At 40.9% G+C, this 23,538-nt stretch overlaps 1 protein-coding gene across 2 annotated transcripts in view; it reads left to right on the top strand.

Annotated features, from left to right (window-relative positions):
- The window catches only part of LOC113172917 (kinesin heavy chain-like), a 31,789-nt gene that overhangs the window by 1,994 nt on the left and 6,257 nt on the right, over positions 1-23,538 (top strand). For both annotated transcript variants that reach the window (XM_026376000.1, XM_026375999.1), the window contains exons 2-25: positions 827-914; positions 2,524-2,597; positions 2,696-2,800; positions 3,543-3,591; positions 3,684-3,739; positions 3,881-3,968; positions 4,542-4,666; positions 7,069-7,173; positions 7,753-7,901; positions 8,111-8,259; positions 9,153-9,322; positions 9,439-9,507; positions 9,620-9,826; positions 9,993-10,139; positions 10,337-10,525; positions 13,582-13,699; positions 17,734-17,810; positions 18,475-18,584; positions 18,787-18,888; positions 19,540-19,600; positions 19,678-19,749; positions 20,332-20,436; positions 21,271-21,487; positions 21,725-21,877. In XM_026376000.1, coding sequence (XP_026231785.1) covers positions 827-914; positions 2,524-2,597; positions 2,696-2,800; positions 3,543-3,591; positions 3,684-3,739; positions 3,881-3,968; positions 4,542-4,666; positions 7,069-7,173; positions 7,753-7,901; positions 8,111-8,259; positions 9,153-9,322; positions 9,439-9,507; positions 9,620-9,826; positions 9,993-10,139; positions 10,337-10,525; positions 13,582-13,699; positions 17,734-17,810; positions 18,475-18,584; positions 18,787-18,888; positions 19,540-19,600; positions 19,678-19,749; positions 20,332-20,436; positions 21,271-21,487; positions 21,725-21,870 — 2,778 coding nt within the window. In that variant the 3' untranslated portion in view covers positions 21,871-21,877. The remainder of the gene's footprint in view (positions 1-826; positions 915-2,523; positions 2,598-2,695; positions 2,801-3,542; positions 3,592-3,683; positions 3,740-3,880; positions 3,969-4,541; positions 4,667-7,068; positions 7,174-7,752; positions 7,902-8,110; positions 8,260-9,152; positions 9,323-9,438; positions 9,508-9,619; positions 9,827-9,992; positions 10,140-10,336; positions 10,526-13,581; positions 13,700-17,733; positions 17,811-18,474; positions 18,585-18,786; positions 18,889-19,539; positions 19,601-19,677; positions 19,750-20,331; positions 20,437-21,270; positions 21,488-21,724; positions 21,878-23,538) is intronic.

The following is a 23,538-nucleotide window of genomic DNA, read 5'->3' as shown; positions in this document are numbered from 1 at the left end:
CCAACTTTTACTTCAGCTGACACAGGGGGAGCCAGTGAAGCCCGCATCTTAGAGGGCTACGCCTATACTCATAGAAGCTGGGGTTACAATACGTAACCAACGTTCTATTTCGTACAGGCTTCGCCTTCTAAGAGCTGTCACTATTGGGGTAAGGAGGAGGATGTAAAAAACAGATTAAGACAACACAGCCCTCTGCAATCACGTCCTGTCCAACACAGGCGGCGTCATTCATAAGAGACTGTTGTCCTGGAGAGCAGCGCCGAGAGCTCCACGCTCGAGCAGGGCTGTAAACATCCTGTGCAGAGGCAGTGTCAAAAGCACCCATTCTCATAGAGAATCAACACACATCAGAAAAACACATGTTGGCAGGATGTGCTATGTGGATGTCCTTATTCACACAAAAACCACGTCATGACAGCATGTGTCCGAGCAGTGTGCGCTCTGTACCGACATAGCTCCACTGGTCATCATGCACGCTCATCACAGAATGACATAAGGAGGATACTGACGTATCCCGCAGGTAGAAACGTATAAAAGGGCACGGGGATGCCCACGATTCCGCTGTACAAATATCCTCCACCGACATGCCCTTGAAAAGAGAAGCGCACATACAGTGAGGAACAGAAGTATTTGAACACCCTGCATTTTTGCAAGTTCTTCCACTTAGAAATTATGGAGGGGTCAGAAATTCACTTTGTAGGTGCATTTTTCTTCTCTGTAGTTTCTGTGGGTAACCGTTTGGCTGCTGTGGTGGCGGTGGTGTATTGTAATATTTGTTACCTGAGTTCCAGAGGCTTTTATTTAGACAGTGTTTCCTGTGTTACAGGGGAAGCCATACGTGTTTGACCGTGTGTTTCCCACAAACACAGAACAAGTTCAGGTGTACGACACTTGTGCCAAGCAGATCGTCACAGGTTAGTTCACCTCAGTGTCAACCCTTATTTTGCGCTGTATAAATATAAATATCTTTGAATGATCCACAGTGGCAAGAAAAAGTATGTGAACGTTTTGGAGTTTCACGGTTTTCTGCATTAATTTCTAATAAAATGTGATTTGATTTTCATATAAGTCAAGAGTATTAACAAATATAATGTGTTCAAAATAACACAAACAAAATTCTGATCTTTCATGTCTGAATAACCATAAAATCACTGTGGATCAGACCTGCACATTGTTCAGTAGGAATTTTAGCCCATTATTCCTGCAGAACTGCTTTAGCTCCGTCATATTCTTTGGACATTATATTCGTCCTATTCTCATGTGTGGCTCTCTTCAAGTCTTTCCACAGCATCTCTATTGGTTTGAGGTCTGGGTTCTGACTTGACCACTCCAAAAGGTGGATTTTATTTTTCTGGAGCCATTCTGTTGTCCGTTTTGGGTCATTGTTCTGTAGCATCACCCAACTTCTACAGAGTTTCAGCTGATGTACAGACATTCTCACATTATGCTGAAGATTTTTTTGATACACTTGGGAATTCATCTTTCCCTCAATCACTGCAAGCTGACCATAATTTACAATTAAGATAATGTTTTCACAATGATATACAGTGACCTTTTTTTACACCAGATGTAGTGCTGTGTGTTCTTTCCAAATAATTCATTCTTAGTTTCATCAGTCCAGAAAACATTTTTCCCAATACTGCTGTGGAGTGTCAGTGTGCTCTTTGGCAAACTTCGGCATTCAGCAATATTCTTTTTAGTAAGCAGCAGCTTCATACACGGTGTCCTGCCATAGACACCCTGCTTGTTCAAATGTTTGTCTGTCACTCTGGGTTGTTTCCTTACCTCATTAATGAGTGTTTGTTGAGCCCTTGCAGTCATTTTGACTTTTATCAGTGAAAGTAGCCTTTTTGAGGTCATTATTCCAGGCTCACATACTTTTTCCACTACCACTAATATTTTTTATGGTTGTCCTCAAAAAAGACATGAAAGATCACAATTTTTCAGAAGTGCAAAACATCCCCACCTCCACAGAAGCCTAATTGAAGGAAGACGGACATCTCAAGACAGTTTGTTTTAGAAAACAAAACAAACATGTTGGACAGAGAAGGCGAGAGGTTTGAGAGATGGGTGAGGGAGGCCCTGCATGTGTAAATCAAGACCCCCTCATTCAACAGAGGTGGAGGACTTAGACACAACCTGTGTTCAATTTATCATGCTGCCCTTTCATCCATCCCCAAAAAGATCATGACCAGTTCACACCTGAACTAGGTTGGACACACTTAATGACCTATTTTAGGTGTTAAGAGGGGGTGGGCAGAGGTGTGACTAGTGCATCTTTTCACAACCTCCCCTTCCAAACCTAGAGCATAAATTAGTGTCTCCAACCAACTATCTTCAGACTGAAGAAGCTACTTGATGAGTAGAGAAATGTTTCAACTTAATAAGAAGGAAGTCCAGTTGCCATGAAGTGTAGGAACAACTATGTGTTGTTTGTTGTGTTGTATATTGTGTCGTGTGTATGTTGTGTGTTAGAAAAACATGTACACAATTAACATATTTTTTATATGTTCTTTGTTTCAGACGTGTTGGGAGGATACAATGGGACGATTTTTGCTTACGGTCAGACATCATCAGGAAAGACTCACACCATGGAGGTCTGATTCACTTTTAGATTTCATTTTGATGAACTTGTATCTGAGTGTGTTGGTGCGTTCAGTGTCATGCTTTCATGTTTGAATTGTTTCTTTTTCAGGGAAACCTGCATGACCCTCGTCTGATGGGCATCATTCCTCGAATCGCCCGAGACATTTTCGACCACATTTACTCGATGGATGAAAACCTGGAGTTTCACATCAAGGTCTGAGTCAGTTTATAAAGAGTTATATCTGATCCTGACAGAAACCAGCGATGCGTTCAGTGACTCATCTGTTCTCCATATGGTCGTTGATCGCCTGCTGGCTTTTAGCATTTTTTTCTTCCCTTGTATCACAGTAAACACATTATATCATATTATTATAACATATTCTACTATTATTATTATTAGTAGTAGTAGTAGATTTGACAAATAAACTGTTGTATTTAGGTTTATAAAAAATAAAGTTTGACATGTTTTTTAAGTCAGATTTTCATGTTTTATTAATGGTTTTATTTATCCTATTTGAATAATTATAAATATAACACTTATCCTGTTGATGTTTTTATATATTTTCAATAATAATATCAAAATTACAACTATATTAAATGTACAACTGTTGTTTATAACTGACATATTTCATCAGTCATGCTGAAACTTCATAATTTAATAAAATTCTATTTAAAATACATATAAAAATCATTTTTTAATAATTTGTCCTAAAATATGAAGATTATACATATTTTGACAGATCCTGTATAGTTCAACTTAGCTTATCTTTAAGTTGAGTCATGACAACTAATTACACAAAACTACTTATCCAAGTAGCCTCACCTGGAAAACGCTTCTCTGCCATTTTCTCCATAGCTTGTGAAAGCATTTTGTATCACAGTATTTTTAGTGATGTATAGTTTTGCTGTGTGTTGCATGTTGATGCCATGGAAACTCTGTCTCTCCGTTTCTGCAGGTCTCTTATTTTGAAATTTATCTGGACAAAATCAGAGACTTACTTGATGGTGAGGATATATATGCACAATATTTGAATACAGTATTAAAACTTATGAGTTTTGGTCCAGAAGTGAACTGTGCACATTTCTTTATTTTTCAGTGTCAAAGACGAACTTGGCCGTTCATGAAGACAAAAACAGAGTTCCCTTTGTTAAGGTACCAGATCTTTAATATGTTAATTATGTTGACGTGGCTATGCTGTATCAGTATATAAAGTATCTACAGTATCAATATCTTAAATATCACATTTTTAGTCCTGCAGTATCAGCAGTATCAGTACTGTGTGTTTTGTGTCAGGGCTGTACGGAGCGCTTTGTTTCAAGTCCTGAGGAAGTCATGGACGTCATTGATGAGGGTAAAGCAAACAGACATGTCGCTGTCACCAGTAAGTCTCTAAATGTACCACTGATACTACTGTGCTACTTCTGAAACTGTAATACTGCATTTTGCTCTCAGAAAGTAGTTGTTAGTTTCTTTGGTGTCCAGAAGAATAATACTGCTTCTGCTGTCGCTTCTACTACATCTGTACTATTAATGAGTTTTCTGTATTGATGTTATTTTGCATTTTTGTTTCTGTGGATCTTTTCTTTCCTTTTGAATTGAGAGCAGCTGGAACAAGCTTTTGAATCTTGAGTTGCTATTGTTAATACTACTCAATCAATAATATTTCAACAGTTACTACTAGAACATTAGTTCTACTAGAGTAGTGGTATATAAGTACAAGCTATTGTTCAGAGGAAGAACCTTTTACATTGAAATGACTCCACAATATCTTCTGTGTCACCACCTGCAGGACAAACTGCATTTTAGTTCTACTCTGGTTCAGACAACAACAGATCAGTCACTGATTGTTCTTTTGTGGCTGTAATGAGTGCTCCATCCTCTAGAGGATGTTACACTTGTGCACTGACTCCTTTTCTATTTGATTGTCATCGTTTTTCCTGTGTTCTCCCTGCAGACATGAACGAGCACAGCTCTCGCTCTCACAGCATTTTTCTGATCAACATCAAGCAGGAGAATGTGGAGACTGAGCTGAAGCTGTCGGGGAAACTGTACCTGGTCGACCTAGCAGGGAGTGAAAAGGTCACAGTGCTCTATCAGTCTTTTAGTTATCTAATGCACTAATGCACTATCTAATAATCTGTTGCATCTTAACACTACAGTTATTGTGGTATTACTGTGGTTATTTTAACTGGTTTCCAACAACAATCTCTGCCATCATACCACCACAGTTTTCAATAGATCGTTATCATTGACTACTTGCATGTCTCAGCTATAAAAAGCACACAAGTCTAACACACGCCTAACTTAGGTCTCTTTGATCTTGCTGTTGACCTGGCCATTACTGTAGGTTGATTGTGCCATAATATTCGTGTTTAGGTTCTTTACTTTGCTTGGATGTGGGGAGGTAAACGCATTTTGTGTTAGTGTTTGTCAAGCTGCCTGTAACAGAGTGGGTCAGAGTGCATTTTATTGCCCTCTAAGGCTGTGGTTGGCAGCTATCCTACCTCTTTTTTCTATCTTAGGGTTTCCCAAGCATCCTTCCATTTGGTGTGGCTGGCTCACTGGCTATATTATAATAATACATTTATTTATAGAACACTTTTCTGAAACATATAGTGCTGTGCAAAAGTCTTAGGTACCATTACATTTTTCTTTGGTTTGGCAGTGCTATTATAACTATATATATATATTTATATTGTAGTCACTTGATTAGAATACAGCTAGTGTACACAGGAAATATGTTCACAGTGATAAAAAACACAAACATATCAGAATAAACATTTTTGTTTTAACATTATGTGGCTAAAGTGACAAATAATAAGTAACCTCTGTAGAGGAATCTGGAAAGGACAAAAACAGAAGTAGAAGATCTGATGAGAAGTTTCCCAGAGTTTCTTCTTTGAGAGATCAGAAGTCCAGCAAAGACTTGGTTCAGCATCTGGCAGCTTCATGTAGATGCCAAGTTGGTCCTTCCACAGCCTAAAGAAGCTGGACCAGAAATGTTTTTGTGGAAATACAAAAGCCAAGAAACCACTTTTTGTAAAAAAAAAAGAAAAAAAAAAGAGAGAAATAAATGCTGGTCATCATTCACAAAAGAACAAAGCAAAACGTGCCTAAGACTTTTGCACAGTACTGTATATTGCAAAGTCCTTATATGAACTTTCTTAAACAACTGACTGTGATAATAAAATCTCCCAACTGCTGAAGCTTTCCACTGCAGACTTTGGTTAATCCACAACTCTAATCTGGAGGTCCTTGCAGCATGGCCCTATAAAAGGTTTGTTAGGACATAAGGTGTCTTGCAGCTAACTAAAAATCTGTCCTCTCACCGGGAATTGGAAGCCATAAACACATTGCTAGATGTTCTGATCATGCGGGCGGCACTGTCAGATCCATTAATAGTAGTATCCTGACAAGTTCTGTGAGGCAAGAAAAGACTGTTTCAGATGGAAAGCCTCCTATTCAGAGATGACCTCGCATGCTCCCACTCCTCTCAGGAGGGTAACTGTATTCCTAGATTCAAAAGGGTGAGGACACAGTTCCTCCTACCAGGAAATGAAAGCCTTAAGAGCTGAAATAGAACAGCTGAAGGCATTGATGCAGGCTTCTCCTGCTCTGCCCACCCATATTTTTGTAGGATCTTGAGTGTGTGTTTAGCCCCAGATCCGATCCATCTCCTGAGCTTTCAAGCCAGGTAGCCGAACCAGCTAACATGCAGGCTTAGGATGAGTCACACCTAACTCTAACCCTAATCCTAACACTGCCCCTAGTCCTAGTATTATTTTAGGCACATTATATTTGTTAATACTCTTCACTTAGATGAAGATCAGATCACATTTTATGACAAATTGTGGGTGAGCTACCTGCCTTAGATGTAAAGCAGTCAGCACTGATGTTACAGTGTGTCCAAGTGTGTTTTGTCACTAAATGTCCTATTGCCAAGCTATGGCAGTGAGTCTAGGCATACGGATGGACCAACATGTTGTGTCCAATTATATCACTATGCCTCTACATCGACGCAACACAGAGTTTCAGGTGTGCTGAAATCCTAAAAACATTTAAAGCAGATACGTCTATGTCTAAGAAGCACAGAAACAGTTTATGAATAAACATGAATGAAGTAAAAAAGGCAAAGACCCATTTCAGGGCTGGGGGGGTGGTTGCTTTGTAGGAACGACGTGACACAGAAAGTACATGATGGAAATTACAGTGTTTTGTTTACAGCACATCGAAGTAAAGTCCGTTACATGATATGTTATGTATATAACTCCGGTTTCCTGAATGAGAGAAGTGTGAACCAACAAGAGAAAGGTAAATATCTTCTGTACTTTCTGGTGTGGTGCTGAGCAGACCAACCAATAATATCTAACAACACACAAGCTTGACCTGAACCTTTCCCCCCCCTTTCAAATGTCGTTCTTGAGCCTGACATTGATGATGATGATGATGATGATGATGATGCTGTTAATAATGATGTTCAGGTGAGTAAGACCGGAGCAGAAGGCGCTGTGTTGGATGAAGCCAAGAACATCAACAAGTCTCTGTCTGCTCTGGGAAATGTCATTGCTGCTCTAAGTGAAGGAACGGTGAGTTTTCATATCTTTACTTTACCAAAAATAAAAAAATAAAAAAATAATTAATTGAATAAATGTTGTTTTATAGTGACACCTGTTAGCTGCAGATACAGCAGCTCCATTCTTTGTGTTGTTAAGTTGTTGTTGGCTGTCTTCAGTTGATACATGCTGTGTGTTTTCGTGAGGTGATGAAAGATGTGCATTATTGGGGTCTTTCTGATCGCTGCATTTGTTTTTAAACCTGTGTCTGGTGGCACAGGCTAAAATGGAAACCGCATTGTATACACACAGCAACAACTGGCTTGATTATTAGGTAATAGCCCAGGCACAAAGCAGGCCTGGCCACTAGAGGGAGACCTGAAATCCACCAGGAGCTGAGGAGGTGGAGATACAGAGCTGCAGTGAAGATGCGAAAACAGACCACAAGTATCGCCCAATAAAAGAATCAACTCCTCATGGGCTGACATTATGTTTCGTTATTTGCCTTCTTGTTTCCAAGTTGAAAAAAAATCCAGCGTCGACATATGGGTTAGGGTTAGTGATATTCATTTTTGATATTGTGTGTGATCATATCTTATTTGTTGTATGTAGAAAACCCACGTCCCATACAGAGACAGTAAGATGACCCGGATCCTGCAAGACTCTCTGGGAGGAAACTGTCGAACCACCATTATCATCTGCTGCTCGCCATCCATTTACAACGAGGCAGAAACCAAGTCCACTCTAATGTTTGGACAGAGGTGCAGAAACACACAACAAAATAAAAGAACCCTACTAGTTATCAGCTATACCTGATGATCACATTGTCTGTTAGCCAAACAGATTATTGTGATAAACTTTTTGCTGATGTGGAAAGTTTTTAGACTTCATTTACAGACTGAACTGACTGACCTGAATCCCGCAGGAGGTCTGAGTAAATGTTAAAACCACTTCTGTATTGTGATTGCAGAGCTAAAACCATAAAGAACACAGTGTCTGTGAACCTGGAGCTGACTGCTGAGGAGTGGAAAAAGAAGTATGAGAAGGAGAAAGAGAAGAACAGGAGTCTGAACATAATGATGCAGAAAATGGAGAATGAGCTGAAACGCTGGAGGAAAGGTAAACTTGTAGAATACAAAGCCTTTAAAGAGCATTATATCAGATGCTGAAAAGGTCAGATCATGACAAAGTCAGATCTGGTTCATATTGGTGAAATTGTAGTCTTCTGAATTAATCCTCTTATAAGACTTCACAGTGGTCCCACTGAAATGAAGGGCAGCATTTCTCACGCACCTAAAAAACCACTTCACCAACATTAAAGACGGATTTGGGTTTAAGCTCAAATGTGGATATAAGATAGACGTTCAGAATTTCAGTTTTTATTTATCTGTTCACCTCGATACATTAAACACAGAGAACCATGTGATTTTTGAAGAGTAAAAGTATTGTATCAGATCATTTTAAAGTAAATCAGGTCAATAAATATTAATATATGTCCTTTTTTCTAATAACTGCTATGAGAAGTTTAGTTTTGAGGACCCAGGAAGGTCAGGAAAGTTGATCTGTAGCAGTGATCTGCAAAAGAGAGCCAGGTGAGTGATGACCGCAATACTGCAACTGAGGGAATGATTATCTGAATGTGTTCACTTATGATTAGTGTTATGGGGGTAGAGCAGTCGTCTATAAACCCCAGGGTTACTGGTTTGATTCCTGGTTCCTCCTGGCTATATGTAGAGGTGGACAAGACAGCGACACCTCACAGTAGCGTCGTAACATAGCATTAAATAAAGCTACTATCGGAAAGGACTGTATCTCCCGGTACCTTCATAAAGATTCATCAATTTGAATGTGGAAGTGGTTTGTGATTGGCATTTCTCACATTTACCTAAGAAGCTTTTACAGAGTTCAGTCAGAATTGACAGCAAATGCAGTGTCCAAAAATCAAATAAAAACCGGCTAATTGTATCTATACTGTACATCAGTTCAGTTCATAGAGTTCAATCTTTCTTCAGGTGAGTGTGTACCTGTAGAAGAGCAGCTCAGCAGCAGGAACAAGAAGAGCAGCAGTGAGATGACAGCAGTGATGGACAGCTTGGCCCCACCCCCCATACCTCTGTCTGATGAGGAGAAGACACAGTATGAGACACTGATTACCGAGCTGTACCAGCAGCTGGATGACAAGGTGAGCTTTCCCTGTACCTGCATATGGTCAACCAAATGAGTCTCAACCCGACCAACTCAGACCTGATGTTCGTGTTCATACCTGTAAAACATTAGAACATCGGATTTGTGTTTCAGGATGATGAGATCAACCAACACAGTCAGACTGTTGAGAAACTGAAACAGCAGTTGATCGATCAAGATGAGGTAGGACTGATCTGTGTTTTGCAGCCTCTGCTGTGAATAGAGAGACTGTCCAGTGAATCCATCCATCTATTAATCTCCTCTCCACCTGTTCATTTCCCCTCCACCTGTCCAGCTGCTAGTGTCCAGCCGTCAGGACTACGAGCATCTGCAGGGGGAGCTGACCCAGATGCAGAGAGACAATGATTCAGCCAAAGAAGAAGTGAAGGAGGTGCTGCAGGCGCTGGAGGAGCTCGCTGTCAACTATGACCACAAGAGCCAGGAGGCAGAGAACAAGAATCGCTGCAATGAGCAGCTGAATGAGGAGCTGGCACACAAAACTGTGAGTCCACAAACAGAAACACGCGTCAGGATGGTAGAGGTTAAAATATCTGTAGACCATAGAAACTTAACCAGACTGAGTACTGACCCCCATGTCACAGAATAGTCAGTGGTGGTTACAGAACAGCTGACTAAGCAGCTTTTCTTATTCTTTACCTTTGTTCCAGGTGAGTCTAGAGGCGGTCCACAGGGAGCTGTCTTCTCTGCAGGAACTTAGCTCTCATCATAAAAAAAGGTCTGCAGAGATCATCAGTCTGTTGCTCAGAGACCTCAGTGACATCGGCAGCATCCTCGGAACCACTGACCTGAAAGCAGTAAGGCTCCAACTCTTCTTCTATTGACAATAACATTCAATCATTTATCAGACACTTTTATCCAAAGAGAATTACTAGCTAAGCAAGTTTCCACCTTTTATTTTTGTAAAAACTTAAAATGAAAAATCTAAATCACAGCTCTGTTAGTGTATAAAATCACTGTACATATTGACTGACGACTTCTTTTGCCTGTTCAGATGACGGAGACAAGTGGTGCGATGGAGGAGGAATTCACCACAGCTCGTCTCTACTTAAGTAAGATGAAGTCTGAGGTTAAGTCTCTGGTGAACCGCAGCAAACAACTAGAGGTTAACCTGACACAGAACAACGGCAGGATGGAGGTCAACGAGAAAGAGCTCAATAGCTGTCAACTGCTCGTCTCACAGGTAAAGATATCAAAAGACATCAACATTTTAAGGTCAGAACAAGAAATAGGGCTGATGACTGAAAGTTCTCACAGTGACTTAGATTGGTTCGACATTTAGGACCAGAATTCAGTTCAGTTTAATTCAATTGAATTTTATTTGTATTGCGCCAAATGACAACAGAAGTAATCTCAAGGCACTTTACAGTGTTTAAGATCTTACAAAATATAACTGTATACAGAATTATATAGAAAACCCAACAATCCCATTTAATCTTTGCCTAATACTAATATAGGCAACAATGGAGAGGAAAAACTCCCTTTAGAGGAAGAAACCTCCAGTAGAACCAGGCTCAGGTTGGGCGGCCATCTGCCTCGACTGGTTGGGGTGAGTGAAAAGAGGAGAGAGAAAAGAACAGCAGGCAACAAAAAACAACAACAAGCAGAAAAACACTGGACAGGTTGGTAGGACCAGTAACTACAGTCTGGAGATATACAGCTCCAAGGAGGAGGATACCTGCAGAGGAGAACAGAGAGAGGGAGACAGAGAGGAGGAAACACAACTACGGGAGAGAGGAAAGATAATGATATGTAATGGTGGTGTTTGAATGGATAGAGGAGAAAGGAGAGAGGAGAGGAGCTCAGTTTATCAGTAGAGGTCCCCCAGCAGACTAACCTATATCAGCATAACTAAGAGATGGTTCAGAGTCACCTGATCCATCTCTAACTATAAGATTTATAAAAAAGGAAAGTTTTAAGTCTAGTCTTAAGTGTAGAGAGGGTGTCTGCCTCCAGAACCTGAACTGGGAGCTGGTTCTGCTGGGAAAATATGGAACTATGAGGTCTTTAAGATAATATGATTATTAAAGTGATTTATATGTGAGGAGAAGAATTTAAAAATTCAATTCTGGATTTTACAGGGAGCCAATGGAGAGAAGCTAACGTAGGAGAAATATGATCTCTCTTGCTAATTCCAGTCAGACTTCTGGCTGCAGCATTTTGGATTAACTGGAGGCTTTTTAAGGAGTTATAGGGACAAACTATTAATAATGAATTATAATAGTCCAGTCTGCATCACTTTGGGACAGGATTTGGCTCCTAATTTTACTAATGTTGGAAAAAGTCGGTTCTAGAAATTTCTTTTATGTATGGAGTAAAGACGATATGCTGGTCAAAGCTAACTCTGGGATTCCTCACTTCCTTCCTCACTTGAGGCAAATTTTATGTCATCTAGAGTAAGAATATGATTAGATATAGTGTCTCTGAGATTTTTAGGACCAAAATTAATAACATCCCGGCCTTTATGTCTTTTAAGCAACTTGAAGTTTGACTAATTGATTAGTTTCTTCTGGTTTCATAGATAGGTATAGCTGGGTATCATCTGCATAGAACTGGAATGTGTGTTTCCTAATGATATTGCCTAAGGGGGACATATATACAAACACAGAACCCTGTGGAACTCTGTAGCTAACATTTTTGTGCATGGAAGACTCATCACTAAGAAGCACAAACTGGAATCTATCTGATAGATTTGATTTAAACCAGCGTAGTGATGTTCCTTTAATCCTAATGACATGTTCCAGTCTGTGTAATAAAATGTTGTGATCTATAGTGCCGAATGCAGCACTAAGAGCCAACAAGACCAATATAGAGAGTAGTCCATTGTCTCATGCTAATAGAAGATCATTAGTGACCTTTCCCAGTGCTGTTTCTGTACTATGATGTACTCCTAAATATTGACTGGAAATCTTTATACAAGTTATTCCTGTGCAGGTGGTCACATAATTGCTTTGAAACTACCTTTTAAAGAATGTTAGCAATAAAGGGCAGATTGGATATTGGTCTATAATTTACCAAATCCCCCAAGTCCAGAGTAGGCTTATTGAGTAAACGTTTTACTGCAGGTAAAACATTTTTGAGCAGTCTAGTCGGGATGGGGTCTAAGAGACACGTTGATGGTTAATTACTGAAATAAATTCAGAATGATCCACGAGGAAGAAGCAGAATCTAGAGCTGTTGTACATGAGTTCATCCATGTCGTTTGCAAGGAGGATCTGATGATTTTTTTCCTCTAATAATTAGGATTTTATTAGTAAAGAAATTAATAAAGTCATTACTACAGAGAGTTAAGGGGATACTAGGCTCAACAGAGCCATGACTCTTTGTCAGCCTGGCTACAGTGCTGAAAGAAACTTGGGGTTGTTCTTATTTGCTTCCAATAATGAATGAATAATATGTGGTTCTAGCTTTATGGAGAACTTCTTTATATATTAATAAAACTGTCTTTCTATGCAAGATTCATCTAAATTACTGGAATGCCACCTCTTTTCCAGCTTACGTGATCGCTGCTTTAAGCTACAGATTTGTAGACTGTACCATGGAGCTAACTTCCCCTGATTCACTAGCTTCTTTTTCAGAGAGGCAACAGTATCGAGTATTGTTTGAAGTGGGCTGCAGTATTATCAACAAGATAGTTGACTTGATAGTCGACTTGTACTGGAGTAACGTTAGGATGACTGCCGTCCTCTGTGTTGGTACATGGCTCTGAAATAAAAGATGGAATCAGTTCCTTAAATTTGTCAATAGCATTTTCACATAACCATCTACTGTAGTGAATCTTATTTGTAGGTGAAGTAAAGTTTGCTACTGTCAATTCAAATGTTATTAAAAAAATGGTCAGATGAAAGAGGGTTTTGGGGAAAAACTATCAAATGATCAATTTCAACACCGTATGCCAGAATAAGATCAAGGGTGTGATTAAAACAGTGAGTGGGTTTATTTTCATTTTGGGTAAAACCAATGGAGTCTAATAGTGATTTAAATGCAGTGTTGAGGCAGTTATCATCAACATCTACATGGATATTAAAGTCACCCACTATAATGACTTTATCTGCACTAAGAACTAAATCAGATAGAAAGTCTGAGAATTCAGTTAAAAACTCAGAGTAAGGGACAGGAGGACGGTACACAATAACAAACAGGACTGGTTAAATTAAATTAATTTAATTTACTTTTGAATTTAATGAAGTGAAAAATGTTTTTGACAACACTAATTCCCGCTATATTGCCTGTTTATAGCTCCAAGCAAAATTGGCCTCTCTGAGTGACGACCTACAGAAGGTGGAGCAGAAGAAGCGTCAGCTGGAGGAGACTCAGGATGCTCTGCTGGAGGAAGTTGCCAAACTCCGCGCTCAAGGTGAGTGTCAATATGTTTACAAGAAAGGTGACTCTCTGATTCTATCAAAAAATTAAAAAGTTGAGAAAAAGTTCTCCATATATATTATGAAAAAAGATTCCCTAGTTGCCCCTGTGAGCAGTCTTTTTTCCTTCAAGCTCAGGTCCTCTAACAGGGTCTGTATCTGGAAGTCCCACAGGATCGTGGCTTGGTCATTCTCAAACACCTTTGGAGGTGGATCTCATTTTGGCCTTGGGACTTCCAGCCTATACTTGGCACAGATGTGCCTGTACACTATGCCAGCCACTTGGTTATGGCGTTCCATGTATGCCCTGCCTGCTAGCATCTTGCACACTGTTATGTGCTGGATTGTTTCAGGGGCATCTATGCACAGCCTGCACCTAGGGTCTTCCCTGATGTGGTAGACCTTAGCTTCTATTGATCTTGTACTTAGAGCTCATTCCTCTGCTGCCACGATTAGAGCCTTTGTGTTGTCCTTCAGTCCAGCTTTGTACAGTTACTGGCAGGATTTTTCAATATCAGTCAGTCACTTCTTCTAGCCCTCCATGCATTGCATGGAGCTTCCTTGTCATAATGTTACTGTCTTTGATCTAGTTTTTTGGCCAGCTCGTTATGTCAGGCTTTCTGCAGGTATTTTTTAGTTGCTGCTTCCTGTGGATCAGTGAATTGATGTCTCGTTCACTCCTGGCATACAGCCTGATGTCCTTGTCCATTTAGAGGAGGTGGCTGATTTTGGCTCCATTTTGTATTCAGTATCTGTAACCAGTCTCGTCCATGAACTAGCTGAGTAGGTTCAGGCCTATATCCATCCCGGGATCTATGTGTGAGGCATGGAGTCATAAGCTTTCTTGTGGTCAATCCAGGCAGTGCACAGGTAGGCATGTCTGGTCTTGTATTCTCAAGTGACTGCTCAGTCTACCAGTAGCTGGTGTTTTGTTTCTGTGATTCTAGACAGGACATTGGTATTCTTGGCTTCCATGTTGTGCATAGGCAGCTTATTTGGCATTAGTTTGATGGGACTGTTCCCTTCTGGGTGTCCTTCATTTAAGATTCAAAACTTTATTAATCCCAGAGGGAAATAGTTTTGCCTCATTACAGTTGTTCTCAACACAGACAGAAAGAAAGGGAACCACAACCAGGAAAGATCCCCACCAACATAAATACACAATAATGTCCAAACAGAAAACTCAGTGTATGTACAAAATATGTAAAATAGAATGAAATAAAAAATGGGTCAATATTTATAGTCCATGGTGGAATGACAGCAATTATAAGACATACATTTTCACTTCCCACCTCCTGTGGTTCTCTTTGGACTAAATGTTAATAAGTTTTTGGCTGAACGTGCCCCTCTGTCCAGCCAACACACTGTGCAGTGGGTGGGAGGAATTGTCCAGTATCCTCCTCTCACCTATAACAAGTAGAGGGTCCAGCTCCATCCCCAGAACAGAGCCAGCCATCCTAACCTTCATGTTGCCGCCCCAGCAGACCACAGCATAAAAGATGACACTGGAACCACAGACTCATAAAATATCTGCTGCATGGTGCTGCAGACATTGAAGGACCTGAGTCTCCTCAGAAAGTACATCCGGCACTGAGCTTTTTTGTACAGTGCTGATGAGTTTTTCGTCCAGTCCAGTTTGTTGTCCAAGTACACTCCCAGGTATTTGTACTGATCTCCACCTCCTCCCCCTGTATAAAGAGAGGGGTGGCAGGACTCCCAGATTACCTGAAGTCTGAGAAGTACAGGGCGAAGAGGAATGGACACAGAACTGTCCCCTGTGGAGCACCTGTGCTACAGACAACAGTGTCAGACACACAGTTCTGCAGGAAGACGTACTGTGGACGGTTAGTGAGGTAGTCCATGATCCAGGAAATCAGGGGAGTGTTAACCTGAATGTTTTTTAATTTGTCTCCCAGCAGTGCAGGCCGGATGGTGTTGAATGCACTGGAAATCAAAACAAATTAGCCTCACTAAGCCTGGGCTTAGTGACTCCATCTGGACCTGCAGCCTTTGTGGGATGAAGCCTGTTCAGCTCTCTTCTCACCTGCTCAGCTGAGATCATTTGGGTGGTGGCTAAGTCGTGTGGGGGAGGGACTGAGGAGCAGGTAGTGAACTGCAGGGGGCCCTGCAGCTCAGCCTGGAAACGGTTAAAAATTATTCAATTTGTTGGCCCGGTCCACAGTCCCCACATTCGCCTGGCTGCTGGACCTGTAGCCAGTGATGGTCCTCATGCCCCTCCAAACCTCCCTGGTGTTGTTATGTTGAAGGCTTTGTTCCAGTTTTCTCCTGTAAGCCTCCTTCCCCTCCCTGATCCTGACAGGCAGCAGTATCTGGACCCTTCTCCCTGTCTCCTGATCTGAATGCTTTCTTTTTGTCATTCAGGATGGCTTTGATGTCTTGAGTGACCCAGGGCAAACAAACTGTGTAAAAATAGGAAGTCTTATTGAGGGTGGTGTGATTAAAGTCTCCAGAGATCATAAAGAAGGCGTCAGGGTGTCTGGTCTGCAGACTGGAGGTGACCGTTTGAATGACGTCACACTCAGCAGGGGCGTTAGCGGATGGAGGAACGTAAACAGTTTAATATGGTGTAAGAAAACTCTCTGGGTAAATAATATGGATCAAAGTCCCACAGCCAACAGTTCAATATCAGGGCTGCAACCAGCTCTTTCACAGTCACATCACCAGGATGGCACCACCTGGATGGCACCACCTGTTGTTAATGAGAACGGCAAAAAGGCAGGCAAAATACAAACTACAAAACCCAAGACACACAGAGAACCGACTAACCTAACAAAGGACGACACAGCACACACTACAACTCACAAAATAGGTAATACAAAGTAACAAACAAAAATCAGTGCCGAAGGCAGGAAAACGAGAACAAATATACAAACGAAACAATACAAAGTAACAACGAAAAAGGCACTGCAGTGGCAGGCAAAGGACAAACTCACAAAAAGGGGAAAACAGACCAACGAACCAAAAGAAGAGTCCAAGGGGATCAAACGATCAAACGTGAAGATACTTCATGGACGGACAAACCTGATTCATGGAGGGACAACAAACCAGCAATCAACGATAGACTGAGGGGAGCTTATAAAGGGATGGGGACAAACAGGGGAAATGAATGAGTAATTAGTCTGGTTAGTGGAGAGTGGAGGAAGAGGGAGTCCATATGTGGTGTGGCAGGAGAGTGAGCAATGAAAACAAAAACAAAAACCAAACCCACAGACAGGGGCGAAATAAGGAAGTGTAACAGTTCTTTATTTCCTCCTTGCTGTTTTTTTTGCCTCCCCTGCATCCCTTGTTGTCCTCTTTTTGATCTATTCGGGGACGTTTAAAGTCCCAGACAAAGTTTGAGCTTTTATTCCGGCCGTCCTCAGTAAGATTAGCTGATCCCGGGTGTAAACAAACCCTGCAGCAGAACCAGGCTCAGGGTGGGTGGCTATCTTCCTTGACCAGTTGGGGTGATTGGACAGTAGCTACACTGGAATACTAAGTTTATTAATTAATTGAGACTAAAACCCACCCACCAATCTATTACTGCTAACACGTACAAATCCCTGTCACTAATTAGATGTTAGGGTGTATAAATGTGTTTTATGTTTTGATTTAAAAACCTCTACAGAGTGGGACTATCAGTAGGAAGGTAATTCCAGAGTATCGGGGCAAAGTAGAAATAGGCCCTGCAGCCTGCTGACTTCTTTTTAACACTGGGGACCAAACAAGAGCCCTGCATTCAGAGAGCGAAGGGTGTGAGGCAGAATATAATGCATCAGGAGATCAGACAGGTATGAAGAGGCAATCATCATCAATGTCAGGGCCCGGTGTTGTCCAGCTCTTCATTCATCTTTCTTGAATGTCTGCCTTTTATTATGGTTACTGAAGCCTGTTTGCAGTTGTTGCTGTACTCTGCTCTCAGATCCACTAGCCACTGAGAATTGTCGTTATATGATGCCCCCTTCTCTCATATGCTTTTTCACATTTTATATATATATATGTGTGTGTGTGTGTGTGTGTGTGTGTGCAGGGAATATGCATGAGCTGACAGTAATGGACAAAGAGAAAGAACACATGAGCAGACTGAAGGATGCTGTAGAGATGAAGGTAACATGTCACATTTTGTTACTGATCGGGTTCAGAATTTATGAAGTTACAGATCAGAGTAATACAACTGTCTGTTAATCCCCCCAACCCTCAGCCAGACCCACCACCCAAGAAATGCTAAAACAAATACCCACACAAAGAATTTCAGCAGGCAGTCAGTTGTTGGAAATTAGTGAGGAAATTACTGAAAATATTTATTTGGGAAGTTTTTATTGAAACCCGATTAACTAAGACACGGACAGAACGTCAGAAAATGTTGACAAACGAACACATTGTTGATTTCAATCAAAAGATGAAATTTGATGATGATGAAAATAATGTTAGTTAAAATTAAAGTATCTGTAATCCCAGCATGTCAAAGTCAAAATGAAGAATTTTTACTTAATCAGTAGAAAAAAACTGTGGTCTTGCAGTAGTGTTACGTTCTTAAATTTGTTACGGTTAGTTGTTAAGGGAGTTTTTCCTCTCCACTGTTGCCTAAAGCTTGCTCAAATGGGATTGTTGGATTTTCTCTATAATTTTTTGTATTTTCTGTAAGGTCTTAAACCTTACACTGTAAAGTGCCTTGAGATGTAAATTGGCGCTATACAAATAAAACTGAATTGAATTGAATTGAATTGAATTACGAAAGTACTGAAACTCAAACAATGTGTTTGTTCTTTAGAGAACCCTGGAGGAACAGATGGAGAACCACAGAGAAGTTCATCAGAAACAGCTGAGTCGACTCAGAGATGAGATTGAGCAGAAACACAGAGACATGGAGCAGCTTAGAGAGTATTTTGCTGGACATTATTATTATTGATCAATACGACTGATTAGTTGTGGCTCATTTCCAACTTTGACCTATTTTTTTTATCATTTTTTCAGTTGTTAGTTTTTTTTTTATTACACATGTTTTGATTATTTAGAATTTTATGTCGTGAGCATTTTTAAGCTGCATATTAACGGGCCAGTGACGGATGATTAAATGTTTCAGTGTGAACCAAGCTCTGCAGCTGGAAATAAGGAAGCTTCAGTCGGACTTTGACAAGCTGAAAACTGAGGATCATAATAAAGACCAGAAACTCCAAAAACTGCTGTAAGTTTGTCCCTCTGTGCTGAGTGTAGACTCACATTTAAAACAGCAGTCACTGTGTTTCCATTCATTTACAGCCAAACTAAGTAAAACACACTGACTAAATAAGCACTGATAAACTTAAATCATGTGATTAAGCCTGAGATGGGTGAAGCGATAAGGAGACTGAACCTTCCTCACACTTATTATCTCTGACTCCTAGCTCTCTGTGGCTGTTTTGTAACCTGAAATTGTAGTTTTCCCTTCGGTGTGTTTCCTTTGAGCAGTTCTGGAGACAGCAGTGACTCTCAGGTTCATACAAAAACAACCACACTGAGACACTGTAGCGGATGTGGTCTAGGTGCATTTTTCTCTTTGTCAAAAGAAACTGAATCAAATGTAAAAGATTGAAAGCTGATGTATGGATTTAGACCAGACTATACAGGTTTGAAAACATTTAATCACTTTATTTCTAATTTTACAACAGCTGGAGAATCAGTGCCACTGGCTATCTATCTTGCTCTATTAGATCCACCAAAAAAGAGGGAAACTAGACTTAAAGTTCAGGAAAGAATCTTACTTTAGATTCAGTCAACGGACACATTTTTTTCATATTCTTATTAGTATAATTATGGTACAGTAAAAATAATAATCACACTCTTTGTGTTGGTCCAGGTTACTGAATGAGAAGAGAGAACAGGCCAAAGAGGACCTCAAGGGTCTGGAGGAGACTGTGGTAAGTGGGTTATTTTTACATCTTTACATGCAGCTCTGACAGATCTGAGATCCACTGAGGTATGTTTCACCCAACAGGCAAAAGAGCTGCAAACACTGAACCACCTTCGTAAAATCTTCATCCAGGACCTTGGTGCTCGAGTCAAAAATGTAAGAAACCATAATTTAGATCTGAAGTGATCAGTCAAAGTTTCATTCTCTCCTTCATGATTTCAGTGTCTGAATTTTACTGATCTTATCAATTTGCAAGTCCTTGAAATTGAGTCCCTGAAACCAGTCCACATCATCCAAGCAGTCAACAGGATGTGCTTCTAGACCAGAGTGTCTTAGTACTGTATCTGAGAGTGAACTGTGTCACAGTGTTAATCCTGACAGCAGACTACAGGCTCTGGTCTGGTTTTATTAATGCAACCGTGATAGATGTGTTTGGGAATTTCAGTTTATCCAGGTCATGGTTCTCCCAGAATTGCTGTTCTGTGAACAATTCAACTTCTATCTAGAAGCTTCAACAGTTCTGAACAATAGAACTGAGCTGATGAAGCCTTCTGAATGGACTCAAAACAATTCCAGTTTCCACAGCAAAAATTTTAGATGTGAAACATGTTCTGGTTTGCACAGGTGTGTGTATAGAACAGAGATTCTAGTTAACACCAAGTCACCGTCTTTGTCACAGGGAGGAGCTGGTAGATGTGTTTAGTAACATCAGTGCTGCGTTTCTTCTACTTTGGACAGAGCTCAGAGAACGACAGCGACGAGGCTGGCGGCAGCCTAGCTCAGAGACAGAGGATCATCTTCTTAGAAAATAACCTGGAGCAGCTCAGCAAGGTCCACAAGCAGGTCTGTGATTCAAAGCCCACCTGTACCTGTTGCTCAGCTGTCACCTTCACAGTTTATGACAGGGACCCAGACCACAGGTCCTGTTGGGGGTTCATCTTCTGCCCAGTTTGAATATTGCATAATGCTGCATGTTGTGTTTTAGCTTCATCTGTTAAGAAAACGTGAAAACGTTTTTTTGTTAAAAAAAAAGCATATGCAAACAGGAGCTAGTGTCAATCAGTCAGTGTGTAGTTGTTTTACAGTTCAGTGCACCGTGGGTGATGGATAGCGTAGTTGTAAAATCGCCACCTTCCATGTGGGAGACTGGGGTTTGAATCCTAGCTGTGGCCTACCTCCAGTAGGGGTCCTTAAGCAAGATATCCTTACACTTAATCTTCCTGCCTTTGTACCTTGTTTTCCCACTTGTAAGTTGCTTTGAATAAAAGCATCTGTCAATTTACTAAATGTAAATATAGGTTGGTAAGATTTCAGAACCACTGTTGAGTTTTTCAGATATTGGCTTTGTTTGTAGCATTTATTATATTTTACAATTAACACATTACATTTTACAACCATTTCTGTTTGCAGAACTGACTGAGCTCTTTAGAAATTTGTGTGCTCACTTTTCTTAACTACAGCCTCCTAGCTCAAGTTTGATCTTGACAATGTTTGAGTTGTGTTGAGGAGAATATGATCAACTGTTACTGACACGTCTGCACTTGTTAACAGACTCAGAAATCACAGTCACTCCAATCTGATGTCTCATAAAGAGACTATCTGAGCCAGTAATCCCTGGTTTATGTCTGAAAACCACACAGATGAGCTCAGGTAAATTTAACCTTTTGTGTTATCCAGCTGGTGAGGGACAATGCAGACCTTCGCTGTGAGCTGCCCAAGCTGGAGAAGCGTCTGCGGGCCACAGCAGAGCGAGTGAAAGCTCTGGAAAGTGCCCTGAGAGATGCCAGAGAGTCTGCTGTGAGAGACCGCAAGCGCTACCAACAGGAAGTGGACCGCATCAAAGAAGCAGTGCGCTCCAAAAATGTGTCCAGGAGGGGACACTCTGCTCAGATTGGTGAGAATGTGTCTATTACAGGGCAAGCAGGAGCTTTGTCCTAGGGTGGGGTGGGGGATATTACACGAAAGTCATTACAATGTAAATGGGTTTAATGGGTTTACACTGATCAACCGCTAAAGCCAAATTTATATCAGAACCACCTTGCGGTTTTAATGCAAGTTTGTGTCCGTTTCGGGATGCTGGTTGAAGCATCAATGTTGTACAGATATTCACCTGTCACCTGTCTTCTTACAGCCAAGCCAATCCGAGCTGGACATCAGCACCACCAGCATCCATCCACCTCTGCACCAATTAGACCAACTATTAGAGGAGGGGCTGTGACCCCTAGTCCACATCACCATTCCCCCCGACAACAACCGCATCATAGCCACAGCAAGTAGGCTCCAGGTGAATCACAACCACAGAACTCTCAATTCAATTCAGTTTATTGTGTGTACGTGTTTTGTCACTACTGGTGGACGCAGAGCCCGCAGCCCAATCAGGTTACACATGTAGTCCAGTCACTCCAAGATGCCACATTCATAGTGTCACACAAAGTTTCGCAGTGTCTCGCCATTATACCACAAGAGCTGGACAGAGTCATAGAATGTCAACAACCCAGCAGCAGAATTGGTATCTGCTCCTTTGACCAAGGAGGAACAGGAGGACCACTGCAAGAGCCCTACAAAATGACAGAAGGCTACTTGTGTTCATGTACACAGACTCCATGAGAGTGGCATGAGGGTTAGATCCACCACTGGCACCCCTTTCTCTTCACAGATGGAACCGGTTCATACTGAGCACGTTACAGAGTCTGAACACACTGTGGTAAGCATTTTGCTGCCTGTAATATCAGCAAGCATGACCAATTTGATGGCGGATCAGTCAAGGTTCTGGCAAGACATATCCTTGCGGGTGTACAGTTTTGACCACAACCAGGTTGAAGGAGGACACAACAGGCTACAACTAGTTAAAACAAGTTTTGTTTGAGTGAATGTGGTGACATCTTTAAGAACTTAAAGTTAATCCAGTTACAACTGAACAACGATTCTGGGGATACAGTGGCAAAAAAAAGAATGGGAACCCTTTGGGATTACGTGGAGTTTTGTATAATTTGGTCATACAATGTGCTCTGATATTCTTGGGATGTCTGGTGTGAATCGCTCTTAAGGTCATGACACAGCATTTCAATCGGGTTGAGGTCAGGACTCTGACTGGGCCACTCCAGAAGGTGTATTTTGTTCTGTTGAAGCCATTCTTTTGTTGAATTACTATGTATTGGGTCATTGTCCTGTTGCATCACCCATCCTCTGTGGAGCTTCAGTTGGGGACAGATGGTCCTACGTTTTCCTGCAAAATGTCTTGATGTCTCCGTGGTGTCCTCCCATGTACTCCATTCTTGTTTAATATTTTCCTTATTGTAGATGTGTTTTTGCACATGCAAAAATGTTAGCATGTGCCAGAGATTTCTGTAAGTCTTTCTCTGACGCTCTAGGATTCTTCTTTACCTCATTAAGCATTCTGTGCTGTGCTCTTGCAGTCATCTTGACAGGATGACTACGCCAAGGGAGAGTAGCAACAGTGCTGATTTTTGTCCATTTGTAGACGGTCTGTCTTATCATGGACACATGAACATCAACTACTACTTTTGTAACCCTTTCCAGCTTAATGCAAGTCAACAATTCTTGATCGTAGGTCTTCTGAGAGCTCTTTTCTGCGAGGCATGGTTCACATCAGGCAGTGCTTCTTGAAACCAGTAAACCCAAAACTGGTGTGTGTTTTTCATACATACTTTTTCCACCCTGCACTGTGAATATTTACATGTTCAATGAAAACATGAAAACATATAATGTTTAGTATTATTTTAAGCAGACTGGGTTTTTGTATTGTTGTGACTTAGATGAAGATCGGAGCACATTTTATGACCAAATTATGCAAAACGCCACGTAATCCCAAAGGGTTCCCATACTTTTTTCTTGCCACTGTACATTAGTAAAGATTTACAACTTCAATAATTCTTTCCTCAAAATCTGTTTTTCATTTAAGTGTCCCTTAATTATTTTGAGCAG

This window comes from Anabas testudineus, chromosome 21 (genome assembly GCF_900324465.2).
Source record: "Anabas testudineus chromosome 21, fAnaTes1.2, whole genome shotgun sequence".
NCBI classification, from domain to species: domain Eukaryota; kingdom Metazoa; phylum Chordata; class Actinopteri; order Anabantiformes; family Anabantidae; genus Anabas; species Anabas testudineus.
Note: the sequence above shows the minus strand (reverse complement) of the source record. Positions and strands in the feature narration are given on the sequence as shown.